General features: G+C 39.1%; 1 protein-coding gene across 2 annotated transcripts in view; it reads left to right on the top strand.

Annotated features, from left to right (window-relative positions):
- POP1 (POP1 homolog, ribonuclease P/MRP subunit) overlaps window positions 1-19,295 on the top strand; it is a 36,439-nt gene extending 17,144 nt beyond the window's left edge. Inside the window, exons 5-15 of one of the 2 annotated variants that reach the window (XM_003782457.3) lie at window positions 1,186-1,273; window positions 2,063-2,250; window positions 3,337-3,593; window positions 3,700-3,793; window positions 4,756-4,867; window positions 5,554-5,673; window positions 9,085-9,200; window positions 11,111-11,302; window positions 12,563-12,717; window positions 17,079-17,438; window positions 18,578-19,295. In XM_003782457.3, coding sequence (XP_003782505.1) covers window positions 1,186-1,273; window positions 2,063-2,250; window positions 3,337-3,593; window positions 3,700-3,793; window positions 4,756-4,867; window positions 5,554-5,673; window positions 9,085-9,200; window positions 11,111-11,302; window positions 12,563-12,717; window positions 17,079-17,438; window positions 18,578-19,232 — 2,337 coding nt within the window. In that variant the 3' untranslated portion in view covers window positions 19,233-19,295. The remainder of the gene's footprint in view (window positions 1-1,185; window positions 1,274-2,062; window positions 2,251-3,336; window positions 3,594-3,699; window positions 3,794-4,755; window positions 4,868-5,553; window positions 5,674-9,084; window positions 9,201-11,110; window positions 11,303-12,562; window positions 12,718-17,078; window positions 17,439-18,577) is intronic. The other variant, XM_023517690.1, reaches the window with a different exon arrangement.
- The last annotated feature ends 450 nt before the right edge of the window (window positions 19,296-19,745 follow it).

Genomic DNA, 19,745 nt, shown 5'->3' with positions numbered 1-19,745 from the left:
GGTTGAGCTATAGGCGCCGAGCCACCTTATATAGATTTTGGAGTTAAACAGTCCTATACTTTGAAGCAGCAGTTATGTAGACTATGTAGAACTTGCCTTTTAGAATATGGGATAAAAAGCAGATTTTCTTTATAAAAAGTAGGACAATTGTAACTTACATTTTAAATGGAGATTCATTTTGATTTTGATTCAGATTGGTTTGAGAATGTTTGCTAATATAATAGGAACAGACAGGTTTAGATCCCTCCCACTTCAATCAGCAGCTACAAGAAGGTTTAGATTTTATATATGAAAACTGTTAATACTTTTTTCTTGTCTTGGACCTCTAGAGGTTTTTTGATGTGGCTTTTGTCTTCTTAACAGTTTCGCCCCATGTCAATTCAATTTTTTTAAAACAAGAAAATATTTATTAAGTCAGCAGCAACCACCTTATTTCATTGCTGTCCCTTTTCTCCTCCATGAAAGAAACTATGTATTTTTTTAATTTTAGAAACAGAGTCTCACTTTATCACCCTCAGTAGAGTGCTGTGGCCCGTGGTATCCTCTAACTCCTGAGCTTAGGCGATTCTCTTGCCTTAGCCTCCCAAGTAGCTGGGACTATAGACGTCTGCCACAACACCCGGCTATTTTTTTGTTGCAGTCTGGCTGAGGCTGGGTTCAAACCCACCACACTCGGTATATGGGGCTGGTGCCTTACCCCCTGAGCCACAGGCGCCACCCTGTATTTTCTTTTCTTTATTTTTTTTAACTTTTCTTTTTGTTTGGGATTCATTCAGGGTATAAAGAATTAGGTTACACTGATTGCATTTGTTAGATAAAAGTTCCTCTTTAATTGTGTCCCACCCACTAGAAGTGTGTCATACACTGTGACCCCCATGCCCCTCCCTCCTTCCCCTCCCTGTTCCCTCATTCCTTTCCCCTACCCCTTATATTAGCTTATCTACTGTCTTCATATTAGAATTGAGTACAGTGGATTCTTGCTTCTCCATTTTTGTGATGCTTAACTAAGAAGAATGTGTTCTACCTCCATCCAGGTTAATACAGTACATGTAAAGTCCTCATCTTTTTTTAATGACTGAATAGTGTTCCATGGTATACATAAACTACAGTTTGTTAATCCCTTACTGGGTTGGTGGGCACCCATGTCCGTTCTTAAGTATTTAATTTGTCTCCCCCTTTGTCTAGGATTTATCCTACTACTGTTGTTTGGAGTTGAAGGGCAAAGAGGAAGAAATACTAAAGGCACTTTCTCCAATGTGTAGCATGGAAACAGGTAAACTTGTTTCAAAGCTGAGTCCTATTTTAGTCTTTGTATATTTATTCATTTCAGAACACGTGTCTACTGTAAACATTTTGGAATTTAAACATGCAAAGATGTGTGAGGCAAGTTTTCCTAATGAGTATGTTAATTCAAGAAAAGTTGGTATAACTGAAATCATTTGTAACATTGTCAGGTGTAAAGTGATTTTTCTGGTGGAGTAAACTTAGGCAGAAACTTGAAACTCTCATTAAAGAAGTCATTGAAGGCTCGGCGCCTGTGGCTCAAGGGGCTAAGGCGCCAGCCATGTACACCCAAGGTGGTGGGTTCAAATCCAGCCCGGGCCTGCCAAACAACAATGACGGCTGCAACCAAAAAATAGCCGGGCATTGTGGCGGGCACCTGTGGTCCCAGCTACTTGGGAGGCGGAGGCAGGAGACTCGCTTGAGCCCAGGAGTTGGAGGTTGCTGTGAGCTGAGATGCCATGGCACTCTACCCAGGGGGACAGCTTGAGGCTCCTGTTAAAAAAAAAAAAAAAAAAGAAGTCATTGAATATACAGGGTATCCATAAAATAAAATAGCTATTTTAAATTGCACATGAACTTCATGGACACCCTGTGTATTTATTGAGAACTTATTGTGTGCTGAGATTTGAGCTAAGCAATGCTCAAAACCAAAACATTGCCCCTGATAATTGATTAATAGTTTGATATTTATTGAGAATAAATAACAGTTTGGCTATCAGGAAATAGGATTGTATTCTCAACACTTGGAATCATGGAATTTTACTTTTGTGTATGTTAGGACTGACGTTTGCAGCAGTTCACTGCTTGTCTGGAAAGCGCCAAGGGAGCCTTGTGCTTTACCGGGCCAATAAATATCCCAGAGAAATGCTTGGGCCTGTTACCTTTATCTGGAAGTCGGAGAGGACCTCTAGTGACACTTCTGAGAGCAGGCAGCTGTGGATCTGGCTGCATCCAACTCTTAAACAGGTATAATCCTACAGGCTATTTTTCTTTTACTACATTCTTACCATTGGTGGTCAATACTGTAAAAATTTAAATAGGATAAAACTTTGCCTGATATTTGGATGGGGAGGGAATTGTATGAATATTGAATGAAAGAAATTAAATTTTTTTCATTTTAATTTTTTACATTAAAACACTTAATTGACAAAATTTGAATATATCAGAGGTATACAGTGTGACAGTTTGATAGACATATAAGTTGTGATGATTACCACAATCAAATTAATTAACAAATCCATCGCCACCCATGCTGTACATGAGATCCCCAGAACTTGTTCATTTTATAGAATGAGGAAAATCTTGATCTCTCATTTTTTAGTAAGTCATAAGAAGTGAAGATGAAAACCAACCTTAGAATAATGATTTTGAAATGTTGAATTGAGAGGGTTTGGTGCAGCGGCTCATGCCTGTAATCCTACCACCCTGGGAGGCTGAGACAGGTAGATTACTTGAGCTCAGGAGTCAAGACCAACCTGAGCAAGAGTGAAATCTCATCTCTACTAAGAATAGAAAAATTAGCTGAGCATTGAGGCTGGTATACCTGTAGTCCCAGCTACTTGGGAGGCTGAGGCAGTAGGATCACCTGAACCCAGGAGTTTTGAGGTTGCTGTGAGGTAGGCTAATCCTGCAGTACTCTACCCTGGGAAACAGACTCCGTCTCCAAAAAAAAAAAAACTGTTGAATTTAGATTGATGCTTCCACTATTACTGCTTTGGTTCTCTTTTTATCTAGGATCTTGGTAGAGCCTATTTAATAATGAGAAACTGTTTTGAATAATTCTGAAGATTTTTCACATTGCATTTAGCTTAGCTTCCCTTCTTTGGCATACTCACTGCTTTTTTAAAAAAAATTGAACCAGATCATTTTGTTCCACCTGCTGTACACTTACAAAAAATGAAAAAGCCTTTTCATGAGGATGAATTTAATTTGTGAAGAGTTAACAACTGTGAATTTTTGAAGGGATAAAAAGACATAAGCTAAACCAACTGAATTTATAATAATAATCTTAAATGTGAAAATTTAAAAGTAAATATTTTAATATATCCTTAGGATATCTTAGAGGAAATTAAAGCAGTGTGCCATTGTATGGAGCCCATTAAATCAGCTGCTTCCATCTCTGATCCACTTCCGACACCATCCCAAGGAAAAAGCCAAACTGAACTGTTGGATGAGAAAATTGGCAAGAAAAGAAAAAGGAAAGATGATGAAAAAAATTCTGTACCAGTTAAAAAAGTTGTTGGTGATGGAACTAGAGATCCATGTCAACCATATTCTTGGATCTCTCCAACCACAGGCATTATAATCAGGTATGGTTGAATTTACTGAATATTTTTAGTGAAGATGTGTTTTTGCCAGTGGCAAGACGTTGTACATTATGGAAATTTCCATTTTAAGACTTTTTCTCTTTGTTAGTGATTTGACATTGGAGATGAACAGATTCCGGCTGATTGGTCCACTTTCCCACGCCATCCTAACTGAGGCTCTGAAAACTGCTGCTGTCTGTGTGGTAAGAGTAAATGTGCCTATCGTGTTTTACTCTGGTTTTGTTGTGCTTGTCAGATTTGTGGAACCTAATATGTAATTTAGTAAACTTTTGGGCCATGGCTTTTTTTTCTTAGGAGATGGGCTCTCGCTCTGTTGCCCAGATTGGAGTATAGTGTTACTTTCATACCTCACTGGAGCCTCAAATTTTTGAGCTCAATTGATCCTTCTGCCTCAACCTCCAAGGTGGCTGGGACGCCACACCTGGCTAATATTTTTATATGTGGTAGAGAGAGGATCTTGTTGTGTTGTTCAGGCTAATCTTGAATTCCTGTTCTCAAGCTATCCTCCCATGTGTTGCCCAGGCTGATTTTGAACTCTTGGTCTCAAGCTATCCTCCTGTGTTGGCTTCTCAAAGTGGATTATAGGCATGAGCCACTGCACCCAGTCCTGGGCATGGCTTTTAAATGTTTATTTTTCTCTTTATACCTATTAGCAAAGATTTATCCTTCTCCAGAAAAAACACAAGTGAAGTATTTGTATACCTTGTTAGACATTTTCAGGAATACTGTTGTAGTGATATATCCTTCATCTGAAGATTTCTTCAAAAGATACTGGTTTGGTGTACCTTTGGAAGAACGGAGATGAAGTTGGCCATGCTGGGAGAGGACTAGGCTTCTCTCGTCAGTACTGTGCACTAGAGAGACTTTGAATGTGTAGTGCCTTAGGTAGGTAGTCCCTCTGAAATCATGGATGACTTTCCCAGTACAGGAAATCTCAAGGGAAGTGTGATTAAAAAGTCCTTGCCTCTAATTAGAAGAAGAGTTAATCTGGTATTAATTAGTATGTCAAGTACAGTGGCAACTTCTTGGTTGACTCATATTCATTCTCACACAGCAAAAAAAAAAATGGTGGCTGTATCACAACCACGAGAACATGATTAATTCCAATGAATTTGTCTATTGAACAGGAATTGTTATTTTTTAGGAAGGAGAGGACATGGAGAAGACCCCTCACTACTGGTGGATTGAAACCTGTAAGAATCCTGATAGCATTTCCCTTCATTGCAGACAAGAAGCCGTTTTTGAATTGTTGGGAGGTATACAGAGGGAGAATACTGGGTTGTACCGGGGAGGGAGACAAGGAGGGAGAAGAGGGTTAAAAGAGCCTTTTGCAGTTGGGCCTCTGCATGACCTCTGACATACAGTGTTGCTTTTTAACTTGCTATTGTTTGTTATGAGGCAACTAGAGAAGCAAGTAAAAGACTCATTGAGTAGACACTATGTTCAGGTTTGGTTATGAAGCAGCAAACAAGTGAGATTTTCAAATTCTTTTTTTTTGGCCAGGGCTGGGTTTTGAACCTGCCACCTCTGGCATATGGGACCAGTGCCCTACTCCTTTGAACCACAGGCGCTGCCCCATCAAATTCTAAATAAGTAGTGTTCTGATAATAGATAAATGCATATGCGGGTACTGACCTAAAATCTCTGCTTATTTGTGTATGACTGCATCTGAGCTCACTGGATATGTGTTGACGTCATAAAATAACTCTTTTTAAGTTCAATGTGTTTTTGTAAGAAACTTCACTCTTTATGAATGTTAATTTATTTTCTAAGAGTATCACTGGGAACAAAGGGAATACATGATTTTAAATCATTTGCCCAAGAAGAAAGTTTCATTAGAGAATCTGAAAGATTTGAAACTATAAGTAGCAAATATGTATCATGAATGACTTTCTGTATATTTCTCTCTTTTTTTTTTTTTTGATCTTTTTATTGTAAAAAGGAATAACATCACCAGCAGAAATTCCAGCAGGTACTATTCTGGGACTAACAGTTGGGGATCCTCGAATAAATTTGCCTCAAAAGAAGTCCAAAGCTTTGTCTGATCCAGTAAAATGCCAAGGTAAAGTCTTGAAATGTCCCTGGTTTTCATTATTTTGAGCAATCTGGTCCTATTAGAAGAGTTCTTTGTCTGACACTTCAGCAGTAACTTTATCTGTAAAAAATTACGGTGGTCTCTATATGCCCATAGTGTAAGGTAGTTACCATCAGCAAAGGTGGTATATGTGGAAGTGTCTTTTAGCTATAAAATGGGTAGCTTAATCTTTATGGTGGTTTTGTTTTCTGAGTTCTCTATTTTTAGTTTTTAGCAAAACCTGTCTCTCTGCAAACTGGGTTCTCTGGAAATGGCGTTTCAGAATTTTAATTGTGAGGAAGGGATCTGCACCCGAAGCTGGTCTTGTGCTCAGTGGAAGCCTCTGTCTGACCATACAGATGATCCAGGTTCGAATCCTGGCAAGGCCATCCTAGGTGCTGGAGTGTAAGATGCCTTGATTTAGATTGAGTAGAGTGGCCTGAGAAAGTTGCTTGGCTGGGGTGGTGTAGGATCAAGGGTAGGGGGCTGGCTAGAGTTTTAGTGTGATCTGGAATGTGCAGCAATTGTGATAATATCTCATTGTGTTTACTGTCATTGAAACATGATTAATTAGAAGAAAGATTGAAATTCGTTTGTAAATTTTTGGAGAAAAAAATACAGGTTTGTATCAGAACAAGTACAAAGTGTTTTGTTTTGTTTTTACCTTTTCGCATGTAATTAGCTTATAAAGGAGCAATAAATTGCATTCAGGACTTCACAATAAAAGTAGATTGGATGCGAAAGAGTTTGAAGACTGTATAGTTAAGTTAGTTAATTATGCAGCCTCCGTCTTAAGTCAGTGAGTCATTGCTTCTTTCTTTAGCTTCCTTTTCTTTTTTAATGCCAGAATGGACAGTGCAACGTAAAGGCTGCAGCGTGTCCTGCCCCGTGAGGTGTTGACTGTTGACTGTGTAATCGCCGTAAAGCTATAGATAAACTCCACTTAGCTTCTCTTGCCACATCACATCTTTTTTTGGAATGAGGAAGTTATGTATTAAATTCTATTTTGAAATACTTGATTTAATTTCTATGAATTTTAATTTCTAACATCTTGTTAGTGACTGTTGTGGTATTTCATTAACATTTCTTTGAAGGAGTATTTTATCTGGTATGTCAGCTATATAAAGAAGTCAACTTTTTAAGGAATTAGTATCACATGTGGTACCAATATTATTAACAAATGTAACCTCTCATCTGGGAAACCAATTTAAAACTAAGGTTAGAGATATACTACGATAAGCTGAGTCAAATAGTAAAAGTTTAATCCTTAGCAGAATCTCAACATCGTGATGATCTGAAACTTAGATCTCTGACATATTACCAGTTTGTCTTTCTGTATTTGAAGTCATCCTCTGCCAATTTTGACTTTGACAAAAAAGACTGGTTTTGGTACTGTTTAAACCAGAAAGAAGAGTTTGGTCTATTTAGATAACAAACTCTTTATCTTCTTGTGTGTACTGGGAATTCATTTTTAAAAGAGAAAGTATGTGAAGAACCTGAAGTGATGACATATATTTTTAGAGATGAACCCAGATGAACCCACATTCTCACCACCTAAAGTCTGTCATTTGCATTAGGATTCACTCTGTGGGTTTTGACAAAAGTATAATACATGTATTCATCATAATAGTATCATGTAGAGTCGTTTCACAGTCCTAAAATTCCCCTGCAGCCTGTCTGTTCATCCCTCTCTCCCTGCAACTCCTAGTAGCCACCATCTTTTTACTGTCTCCATAGTTTTGCCTTTTCCAGAATGTCATAAAGTGGAATCATCCAGTGTGTAGCCTTTTCAGATTGGCCTCTTTCACTTAGTCATATGCATTGATGTTTCCTCCGTGTCTTTTCATGGCTCTATATACTTGTTAGCACTGAATAGTACTCCTTTGTCTGGACATACCATCTAGTTTGTTTTATCCATTTAGCATAATTTTTTAGAGTATTTGAAGATGAGGTAGTACTTTCCTGTGCCTTTACACCCTAAGTATCAGCCATCTCTCTTGTCTGTGGCCCAGCCGGAATACAGTCCCAATTTTGTCATTCAGATCTGCGGCAACACTCCACAGGAAAGCCCTCCGGGCAGAATGAGGCTGTTGGAAGTGGAGCTTATTTACTCCTAGACAGGCTATGTGAATCTGCACAGGACACAGTTCTGTTATTGGAAAATCTCTTAATTATTATCTCCATGAGGAAGAGCAGTGTAATGAAGCATTGTGGCTTTTAATTAAGCAGCTTTTCTTGTGGATCTTTTCATCAATTTAATTTTCTCTGACTTTATTTTCCTTTCAAATCTCTCACACTATGGCCCAGTCACTTCTAACTTATTTTTTCCCAGCCACCAGACCCACGCAGGTATGTGCCTTTGAGTGATGTTTCTGTGTTGGCCTAACCTAAACTCATAAATTGTCTAACTTTTTGTCTTATTCTTCAGTCCAACAAAATAAGATTTGGAAGAGTTTTTCTCCCTAATGATTAAATGACTACATGTATCAAGAAAAATTCCTTCCCCTTTTCACTAGAGTACTTTCTAGCATGGTGTGGCTTATTGAAAAGAATGAAATACCGCGTTTCACAAAACATATGCTGATTTAAAGGATTTAAAGGAATGAAAAAGTAGATTGTGCAGAAAGAAATAAGAAGTTCAACAAAAATGAGTTATCAGAGACTTGAAATATGGGGCAAAGGAAGATGATATCTGCTGGGCTCACCATCAGTGGGTTAGGAATATTGCAAAGCCCTGTAGCCAGTGGCTAAAAGATGGCTTGTGCTTATAATATGGCGTATTACTGAAGAATTCTTCACCTCTGCAGTGGCTCCTAGAATCTGATTATCTTAAATGTGAAATTAGGCAGTTATATAGAGGCAATTTAATATTATAATATTTATATCTTATATATAAAAAATATCAAAGAAAATAGTTTAGGAGCCTTTGCCATTTCATAAGTTAGGAAACAAACTGTAAGAGTAATACAATTTCTTTCTTTTTCTTTCTTTTTTTTCCCCTTGAGACAGTGTTTTCCAGGCGAGGATGCTGTGGCGTGAGCCTAGCTGTTAGCAACCTCAAACTCCTGGGCTCGAGCAGTCTTCCTGCCTTCGCTTCCCAAGTAGTTGAGACTATAAGCACCCACCACAAGGCTTGGCTAATTTTTCTATTTTTGTTAAAGATGGGGGTCTTGCTCTTGCTCAGGTGATCCTCCTGCCTTGGCCTTCCAGAGTGCTAGGATTATAGGAGTGAGCCACTGTGCCTGGCTTTAAATTTCTTATAAAGTAAGTTTTTCTAAAGAAGTAAAGTAAATGCCTATAAAATATTTTTCTGTAACAAAAGGTCTGCTGCCCACATTTAGGGTTTGACTTCATTAATCTAAAGGATGTGATTTGAAGGCTATTTCTTTTCCTTCTCAGATAATGAGAAAGTTAGACAGCTACTTCTGGAGGGTGTGCCTGTGGAGTGTACGCATAGCTTTATCTGGAACCAAGATATCTGTAAGAGTGTCACAGAGAATAAAATCTCGGATCAGGTAATTAATAATGTAAGGGTTATTGGTAAAGTTGTGAATGACAGGTTATATTCTTCAATTTAGAGACCCTAAAAAGTCCATATTTTGTAGAATCCCATAGATTTGCTTTTATTTTCAAACAAGTTGTTGATAGCTTACTCAAATATACTGTGATATTTTTTTTCTGTTCTGAGAGGTAAGAATTTAAGAATAAGGATACATACTGTGAGCTTTTTCTGCTCTTAGGGATAAAATGAGCATAATCTTTAGAAAAAGTTAACAAAGATTTTTTTTTTGAAATGATGATCTCATGGTTTAAATATGTTTTTCATTTTATTTTTTCTAAATATTCTCTGTCTCTAATTTTACTATGATTGAACTCCCACCAGGGTCAGGCATTGTTTTAAATGCTGGAATAGATGACTGGGATCCTGTAGAAGGGGTACAGAGGCTGGGCTCCTGATGGAGGTGCTGGTATTTGAGCTGAGTCTCAGGTGGGAGATAGAATTAACCAGACTTTAGGGGGGGTAAGGCTAAGGCTGCAGTGGAAAAAAGATTGTAGGAAATGAGAACATTGTATGCAGGGTTCTAACCCCAAACAGTGTTGTGTTTGTGAATCTTCAAGTAGATCAGGAAGATGGAGTTGAGGGTGGGGCAAGAAGTGAAACTGAACAGATAAACAGGAGCCAGAACATAAAAGATCTTGAGGCATTTGAAGGATTTGGACTGGAGTTATAGGGTACCCCTGAAGATTTTAAGGCAGGTCATTGCCACAATGAAATTTCACTCTGGCAGCAGTGTGGATGGGAGTGAAATTGGCCAGACTTGGTAGTTGGTTAGAAGATAGGAGGTGAGAAGGGAGGAGATGTGTAGATTAGTTATTAACATTCTAGTTTGGGTTTAAGATCTCAGCTTAAAGAGAGCCAGAGCCATGTCTGACTTGCTCACTGCTATATTCCCGGGTTCTAGACAAGTGCTTGGCACATACAAGGTGCTCAGTAAATAACCAAATGGATGAATGAGTGAAGCGTGTGCATTGTGGCATCATTCAACGAGGTGGAGACCACAGGAGAAGAGCAAATAGGATGGGAGAGATGATGAGTTCAGTATTGGATAAACACAGTTTATCCAAGAGGCTCTGGGACTCTGCAGGAGGTAGGGTTAGATCCCAGGAGGAAAAGTCAGGGCTAAAGAGATACATATTTTGAAACTACCAACTTAGAGATGGTAGTGGAAACTTGACCAAAGGTGAAAAAAGAGCAATTAGAACTTGGACCTGGCTTGAAGGGCATTCATGAGGTAGCAGTTAGATTTCATAGCATGCAGGCAGTCTCTTGCACAGTTTTTCTAAATTAAGTGATAGTCCTCCTATCTATCTGTTAATCCCTTTTTATAGCTCCAAGAAAAGTCTGAAAGGATGTTACTATCCATTCCCTACATTCCCCTTAACAGGAATTTATGGTACCTTTTATTTTAAATCTTTAATACCTGGTGAGGAATTTCCAGAGTATTTTTCCTGTTGCTCATCCTTGAGAAGTTTTCACTTATTTTTTCATACTTTTTTTTACTTCATGCCAATAAACCTTAGTCAGAATAAATGTAGGGGCACAGTATCAAAATATAAGATTAATCTTGATTTAAGAGATTAGCAGAATGAAAGTGTATTGTTTTATAACTTTGAATCATGTAGCATATTCTAGCACAAGTTTAGCAAATTTAAGGTAATTTGACATTTTCACACACTTGTCTAGAGGAAACTCTGTATCTGTAGGAAGAATGCCTTGTATATCAAATGGCTTGCATTTATTTATTGAGAACTTTTCCCCTTGCTTTTTAAAAGAGCATTTACCTGTCTAAAGCTGCTGTTAGGGGGACCCGACTCTTCCAGAAAAGTAGGGTTGTTTGTCTTGAATTATTTTCTTCTACTTTAGGATTTAAACCGGATGAGAAGTGAATTGCTGGTACCTGGGTCACAGCTTGTTTTAGGTCCCCGGGAATCCAAGATACCTATACTTTTGATTCAGCAGCCAGGAAAAGTGACTGGTGAAGACCGACTAGGCTGGGGAAGTGGCTGGGATGTCCTGCTTCCAAAGGGCTGGGGCATGGCTTTCTGGATTCCATTTGTAAGTTATTTTTTGATTTTGACTAATAGTTGCAAACTTTAAAATACATTCCTAATCAATACTAAGTGCTGAAAATGTTCCAGACTTGACTGTACAACTTAGAAATTGAATGATATATTTCTACCCTTAGAGCTATAATCCTGGGTACAGGATAGTTGGTCTCTGGAGCCAAGTTCTTGTATAAGACCTGTGCTGCTGTATTGGGAATTGTTGAGGTTTTTAAAGTGCCTGATTTTTGAATAGGGGAGTGGCAGCAGAATGTTGAGGTTTTTGACTTGAAGAAATTTGTTAAAATTTGGAACAGTGGTTCTCAACCTTCCTAATGCCATGGCCCTTTAATACAGTTCCTGTGGGTTGCGACCCACAGCTTGAGAACCGCTGGTTTAGTAGCAAAAGATTTAATGTATAGAATATGCTTTTTGTTTTTTAAAAATGTTAACTATAACCATCTGTTCTTATTTATCAACTGAAGCTAAAAATTTTTATTAAAATCTAATGATTTTTTTCTTTTTTCCTGGTTATCTTAAATAATTACTTTGATGTTACGGAGTATAAGACGGTTAGATTCATGTTGGTAATTGATTTTTAGAATGCTTTGTGGAAGGGACATTTACTTAATCATTTAGGAGTGGAAATATTTTTAAATCATTCTACATTTTTTTTTTTTTTTGCAGCTGTGGCCAGGGTTGGGTTTGAACCCGTCACCTCTGGCACATGGGACATGGGTACATTTTTTAGTATGAAATACTTAACATATTCAAAAAAAGAACAGGGATATAATAAATAGCTGTGTACCCTTCACCTACTGTCCAGCTTACAAAATAAAACATAGATTCATTGAAGTACCCTGTGTACCGCTCTCCAATCTTGTATCCTTTTTTCCTTCTAAAATGATCACTGTTATGCTTTTGGTGTTTGTCACTACCATCTGTATTTTTATAGCTTTATTTAGTAAGTGCATATCCCACAATAAAATAACTCTATTTGACATGTTTGAAAACTATGCACCTCACTGTATATATGCTTTTGCAACTTACTATATTCATGTGGCATTGAGCTTTTCCCATATTGATTGATGAAGCTCGATTTCATTTATTTTTATTGTTGTATGGTAAACCATTGTAGGCTTATCCCACAATATATTTAACCATTTTCCTTTTGATGGTCATTTAGGCTGTTTCCCATTTTTCCCATATAAACAATTAAGCAATTCCACTTTCAGTTGGTAAATTGACAGTAACTTTTTGATATTTCTTTTAGATCTATCGAGGTGCAAGAGTTGGAGGATTAAAAGAGGATATAGTACATTCTCAGTATAAAAGGTCACCCAATATCCCAGGTGATTTCCCAGACTGCCCTGCGGGGATTCTGTTTGCTGAAGAGCAAGCTAAGACTCTTCTTGAAACGTACAAAAGGTAAGAAACTGGGTTCTCTCCTGAGAAGAGAAGAAGTGCCTGCTCATGGTGGCCAGCCAAGCTGGGGAAGGCTTTGTTAATTCTTATTCTATAATTTGCAGGTTTCATAGACTTTTCCTTGAGTTTAGCATTACTGAGAAGTAATTAAGAAGATATTACTTAATTCAGGAGATTGTTTTATGGGGTTTTATAGGCCCATCCAGGTTACAAACCCTTCTCTTGGTTATTTGCTTACATTGATCGTGGAGTAGTCCTGAACTGGATGTGAGTTTCATATACTGTTAATAAAGTCCTACTAATAGGTCTTTCCCATGGAAATTGTGTTGTTTAAAAAATGGATTATAGAAATAATGGATATTTATAAAATCTTAATGAAACTATGGAAATATATAAAGTATTTTTTAAACTGGGGTAGTCCTGCCATACAGAGATAGATATAAATACTGTTCTTATTAGTATCTATCCATCTAGACTTTTTTCTTCTTTTTTTCATTGGAAGTGTGGCCAGTGGAGGGCTTTATTTCCTTAATATGAACTATATTCTAACATCAGGAACCTCTTTTTCTCAATTTTAAGTTGTAGGCTCCCAGAAGCACAGAAATTCTCATGGCATCTGCAGTGTCTAGCCACTGCATGGTGCTCAGTAGGGTCTGAACAATGAGTTTTATTTGTTGTCTGAACAATGACTCAGTAATTGAATGTTGTAATTTCTCGACTGTGGTGTCTGGCAGGGCAGGATTGGGTTTTCCTATTCACTGCTGCAACCGCAGAGGCAGGCAGAAGGCCTGGGTCATTTGTTGAATGATAGATGAGTGAATAAATGGAGGGATGAGTGCGTGGATAAATGGTCACACACTGCTGGACTACTAGCTACCAGAACCTGTGGGCAGTGATCATGTGTTGTATATCCTGTGCCATGTTATAATATGTACTTGAAGGTCTTCTATGTGCCTGTCAAATAATAATTGACAATAATGCTTATTTCTCACTCTTTAAGCATTCTTTTATTCATGTAAATTTTCTATAGATACAGAAACTTTTTTTTAAAAAGGATGGTACTTTATATACTATTTGGAAACCTGGCCTTTTCATTTAATAATAAATTATGGATAGTTTTTCCATATAAAAAATAAGGCTATAAACAAAATCTTGACAACCTTTTTTGGTAGAGAGCAAAATGATAAATATTTTTGGCTGTGTGGATACTGCAGTCTCTGTGACAACTACCCAACTCTGCCACTGTGGCACAAAAAGCAGCCACAGATGACATATAAACGAATGAGCAGGGCTGTGTTCCAATCACATTTTGTTTATGGACACTCAAATTTGAATTTCATATAATTTCACGTGTCATAAAATATTATTCTTTTGGGTTTTTTTTCCCAACCATTTGAAAATGTAAAAACCATTCTTAGCTCATGGGTTGTACAAAAACAGACAGCAGGCCCTATCTGGCCTGTGAGTCATCGCCTGCCTGCTCTTGCTCAGAATGTAACTCTGAATGGTCACATAGGATTGCAGTGTGGACACATTATCATTTATCGGTGGCCCTTAAGGTTATTTCCAATTTTTTGCTGTGCTTCTGTAAACATCTTCCTGTGTACATCTTCACACACAGGAAGATGTGCTATTCATTCATTCAGCACATATGTACTTAGAGCTTACTGTGTGTCATAACCATTCTAGGCACTGGGGCTTCCAGGGACAAGGCAGACAAGTCTTTCTCTGCCTCTGTAGAGCTTATACTCTTGGTGGAAGCAATGTTTCTAGGGTGGTGGGGAGGGCCCCGGAGAGGAGAGAGAAGCTGAAATTCAAGAGCCAAGCCCTTGATGAACAGGGAAGAGGGGGTGGCATCTGATAGGCTCAGACTCCGTTCTTACAGTATACTAGGCACTTCGGCTGCTTCCGAAATCTGAACACTGATGTAGGGAGGTTAGGTTCCATGGTGGGGAGATCATGTAGCACTCTGCTGATTGTGACTGTCTTCGTGGGAAAAGAGGGGAGATAATCAACCAGGAGTAAGAGCAAGAGAGAAGAACTGATGTAAACAGTTTCTGGGAGAGTAGAAGATTGAATTGACTGGAGAAATGTAAGAGATCTATAAGGAATGTCTGAGAGCATCCACTTGAGATCTGTGTTTATAAAGTAAGACCATTCAGGACCATTTTGTGGTCTTCCTCAGCTGTGTTCTTGCCACATAGGTGCTGGCATGGGGTTGCTAGAGGAATTGGCTGCAACCGGTTGGGTTTGCCACCCAAATTTCAGTAGCTTAACATCATGAATGTTTTATGGTTTCACTTGTGAAACAGTTGAGTTTGGTGGTCTTGCCCAGGGCCTGGGGTTTCAGAAATTTGGTTGCCTTCTGTCCTGTGGTTTCTATCTCCCCGGGGCTGAGAGGTCTTTTGCATATAGCTGGCAGAGGGAGAAAGAGCATGGAGAATATGGGCTAAGCCTCGGAGTGGGGAGCATGTCACTTCCCCTGAGATTCTGCTGGCCATAAGGAAGGTGAGGACGTGTAACCTAACAGTATGTGCAGGAAGAAGAAATGAATTCAGGGAAAACCCTGAGTAGTGTCTGCACAAGGATGAACTGAGTTAAAATTGCAGAGTACTTAGAACAGCAATGGCATGTGGTAAGTGCTCAATAAGTAGCTGGTGTTGTTGCTGTTATTTTCTACAGTTTCTGAAACTTTTCTACAAAACAGTAAGCCATTTCTGACGGCCGTCCCCCAGCCCTTCCCTCCCACCATGTGTATTTTCCTACTTCTCCTAATATTGCTGTATGGGGAGAGCAGGGGAGCGTGTCAAGTAGCTCCCTCTACCTCATGATCTGATATCTCTTTGATTTAAATATGAAATTTTGTGAGAATTTGATTAATTTGTATTTACCTTTTTTCTGAGATGAAAAGAGATGTTTCTTCCTTGACAGCCCAACCAACATTCAGATTATATTTTGTCTCCTTAGTATCCTTTTCATATTTATTACTGAGCGTGAACTAGGAAATTGCCTCTAATCCTAGGTTATCTTTTCTTTAAGCTTTTAATTCTATGTAGATCTGTAAAACTCAAAGCAGTTTGTAAGAATACTGTGCTCTTCTGCCCTGAGTTACAGACTACATATACTGTGAATAAAATGAGTTTTCCAATCAAGGGGCTGAAATGGATGTACATGGTTATGCGTTTGGGCTTTGAAAGGTCTCTGGGTGAGGCTGGTATCTGGGATTGTTTTATCAGCTGCTTCTCTTAGGAGGCCAGTAAGTCTCCTGAAGAGGTTCAACCTTCAGAGAACAGGCTTAGGCTATGAGTGAACACCGTTGATCAAGCCTATGGTTTCATTTCCATTTGTGGTCCTAGGACAGGACACATGGTTAAGAAGTGCAGGCAGGAATATCCCAGAGCAGACCCTCAACCTGAGAATGTAGTCTTAGACTGCTGAGAGTACTCCAGGCCAGAGTGGCCAACAGCCAGGCCAGTCCCTACTTCTTGGGATCAGTCCCTGGTTTTCACTAGTTCATAGTATTTCTCAAAGGTTTTATTTCATGCTGGAAAGGTCAACCGGTATCACCCTTAGGGAGAACAATTTACATTATCTGCCAAAATAAAAAATGCTAGTTCTCTTTGCCTTAGCAGTTCCACTCCCAGAAACTTGTCCTGTGGATATACTTGTGCACCCGCAACATGTTCAAGGACATTTACTGCAGCATTGTTTATAGAAACAAAAGCTTGAAAGTAACCAAAATTTCCTTCAATAGAGGATAGTCTATATAAATTAGGGGGTATAAGATACTGAACCTTTTACAAAAGAATGAGGGAGCTTTCTGTATTGATGTAAAATCATCTTCAAGACATTTTGTTAAATGAAAAAAGTGAAGTTAACTAAAAAGTACTATATCTAGTATGTAACCATTTGTGTAAAAATAAGTAAAAAGAAAATATGTATATATCTGCTTATATGTACATAAAATGTTGCTGGGAGGATATATAAGAAATTGATACTGACATTGTCTTTGAGGAGGGCAGTGGGTCACTAGAGGTCAAAAGTGAGAGAGATACTTCACTGTAATCTTGAACTTATAGAACCTTATAAATACATAGGACATCATTGCAGCACTCCAGGAGCACCAGTTATTGCAATAGTAGCTTCCAGTGGCCACATGGGCTACATTGTAGAGGCATTATCTATTGAAGACCAAGTAAAACATAAAACTTTGGCCATTAGAATTGATTATTTAATACTCGAATTATATATTTCTTGGAAAGCTTTTTTTTGGTGTTTGCTGATAGAGTTGCATTATAATGGCCACAATTATTTTGTCCAATACTGAATTGTTCAACATTGGTTCTCCTCTTGTCTTTCATTAGACACCCTCCTGCCAAACGGCCCAACTATGTTAAGCTTGGCACTCTGGCCCCTTTCTGCTGCCCCTGGGAGCAGTTAACTCAAGACTGGGCAGCAAGAGTCCAGGCTGAGGAAGAATCTTCTGTAGCTTCATCTCCATGTGGTGAGCAGAGTAACCTACGAAGACATAAAGTGTCTTGTGCTCTCATGCCCAAAACAACTCAGCTATCTGATGAAGTGGGCACACCCATACACCACCCCAGGGAGCCAGAAGAAGTAATGGACACAGAATGTCAAGACCAGGCAGGGGTCAAGAAGGTAACAGACCAGGAAGTCAGTGAGAACCATATTGCTGCCACTGGTAATCATCTCTGTGTTCTCAGGTGAGTGCAGATGACTTCTGGACCCATTTTGCATTGTTTATTTTAATATTGAACAGGTTCTGGGATATAAAAATTCTCACTGTTCCTTTATGCAAAACCCAAGTGAATTTATGGACTTTCTGGAAGGGAAAACCAGTCTTTTGATTTTCATAGAGGGAAATAGCTTAATATTTGATGTAGGGCATGCTAGTAATTGATGAAATGATTTAAAATATTGTTATCAACAGACCTAAGCCAAATCATTCCTTGCTTTAAAGTATCACTGAATTGGGTGGCGCCTGTGGCTCAGTGGGTAGGGCACTGGCCCCATATAGCAAGGGTGGTGGGCTCAAACCCGGCCCCAGCCAAACTGCAACAACAACAACAACAAAAATAGCTGGGTGTTGTGGCGGGCATCTGTAGTCCCAGCTACTCAGGAGGCTGAGGCAAGAGAATCGCTTAAGCCTAGGAGTTGGAGGTTGCTGTGAGCTGTGACACCATGGCACTCTACGGAGGGTGATAAAGTGAGACTCTGACTCTACAAAAAAAAAAAAAAAAAAATCACTGAATTAGTTCCTTCTAGCTTTTTTTGAATTATATGAATTGGTGGCAGATCAGCAACCCATTCCGAGTAAAGTTGGCCTCGCCTTCTTCAAGGCTACCACATAGAATGTGTCCTCCTCTCAGTACTGCTACAGGCTAAGTTCTATTCAACGGCTTCTTTATATTCTGTGCTCTGATTTTTAAAAAGTGCTCTTCCTCCCATCCTCATACCTACTTTCCTGTATTGTAACCTCATAATTTTATCTTTTTTTCTTACTTTATAATTGTCTCTTAAGAGTTTTTCTCATTAAAATATCAGTTCTCTTTGTTTTCATCATCTCACTGTGATTACAACCCTAAATTTTATGTTTTATTTTTCTCTGCTTTCAACTTCTTAAACTTTTAGTCTTTCAGTTTCAGAATGGCAGACACATAAAAAGAAAACTATCATTACTAAAGTATATGAAAGTATATTTTTAAATTAAAAAAAATATTTTGATACTTTCTTACATATAGTATAAAAAATCAAATTAACTCTAGCAATGTCTAATCTTCTAATTGCATATTTCTTCCTTGAACAAAATAATCCTTAAATGTGTGTCTTCAACTTCTTATAGGAGTAGAAAATTACTGAAGCAGCTGTCAGCCTGGTGTGGGTCCTGTTCTAGGGACAATCGGGCAGCCTGGCGAGCTGCCAGCAGAGGCCAGCCAGCATTGACAAAGGAGGCCTGCCTGTCTGTCTTGGAGCACTTCCCCAGGGCCCTGGTGTGGGTCAGCCTGTCCCTGCTCAGGAAGGGCAGCCCGGAGCTGCACACCATGATCTGTGTCCCAGCCCAGGAGGACCTCTTCCAGCTCAGTCAGGATCGGCAATACTGTGGGCCCCAGGAATCCAAACACAGCGACCCATTCAAGAGCAAGATCCTGAAACAGAAAGAGAAGAAGAAAATGGAGAGAAAGCAGAAGCAGGAACAGGCTGTTTCTGAGGGCCTGGCAGTGGAGGATCCTGCATTGGGGCAGGAAGATCTGACTCTGGGGCTGTGGTCAGGCCCTCTCCCGCCTGTGACTTCCCACTGCTGTAGAGCTCTCCTAGGCTTTGTCACCCAGGGAGATTTTTCCATGGCTGCGGGCTGTGGGGAAGCCTTGGGGTTTGTTAGTTTGACAGGCTTGCTGAATATGCTGCTGAGCCAGCCAGCAGCAGAGAGGGGCTTGGTGTTACTGAGGCCTCCTGCTTCTTTGCAGTATCGATTTGCCAGAATTGCTATTGAGGTATGAATGTGGCTTATATCCCAGCAGGAGAGCCCTGTTTTCCCTGTCTTTTGCTCCATATTCCTTGGAAACAAGAATAAAAAATGATATGCAAATTATGAAATATTTATGTCATTCTAGTAATTTCACTAGTTTTCAGCTTTCCTTATCCTTGCTATAATACTTTTAAATTATTTGGCGTGTGTAGCCAAAACTTTTTATATTGTGATCTCTTAATTTTATTCTTTTTTTTTTTTTGAGACAGTCTCACTATGCCACCCTCTTTAGGGTGCTGTGCCATCACAGCTCACAGCAATCTCAAACTCTTTGGGCGTAAGCGATTTTCTTGCCTCAGCCTCCCAAGTAGCTGGGACTACAGGTACCCACCACAATAGCCAGCTATTTTTTTTGTTGCACTTGTTTAGCTGGCCCAGGCTGGGTTTGAACCTGCCACCTTAGGTGTATGTGGCTGGCGCCTTAACCTCTGTGCTATGGGCGCTGAGCCCTCTTAGTGTAATTCTTGCTTCTGAAAATAATTAG

Source organism: Otolemur garnettii, unplaced genomic scaffold, assembly GCF_000181295.1.
Source record: "Otolemur garnettii isolate 467f Iridium unplaced genomic scaffold, OtoGar3 scaffold00004, whole genome shotgun sequence".
In the NCBI taxonomy this organism is placed as follows: Eukaryota; Metazoa; Chordata; class Mammalia; order Primates; family Galagidae; genus Otolemur; species Otolemur garnettii.
Note: the sequence above shows the minus strand (reverse complement) of the source record. Positions and strands in the feature narration are given on the sequence as shown.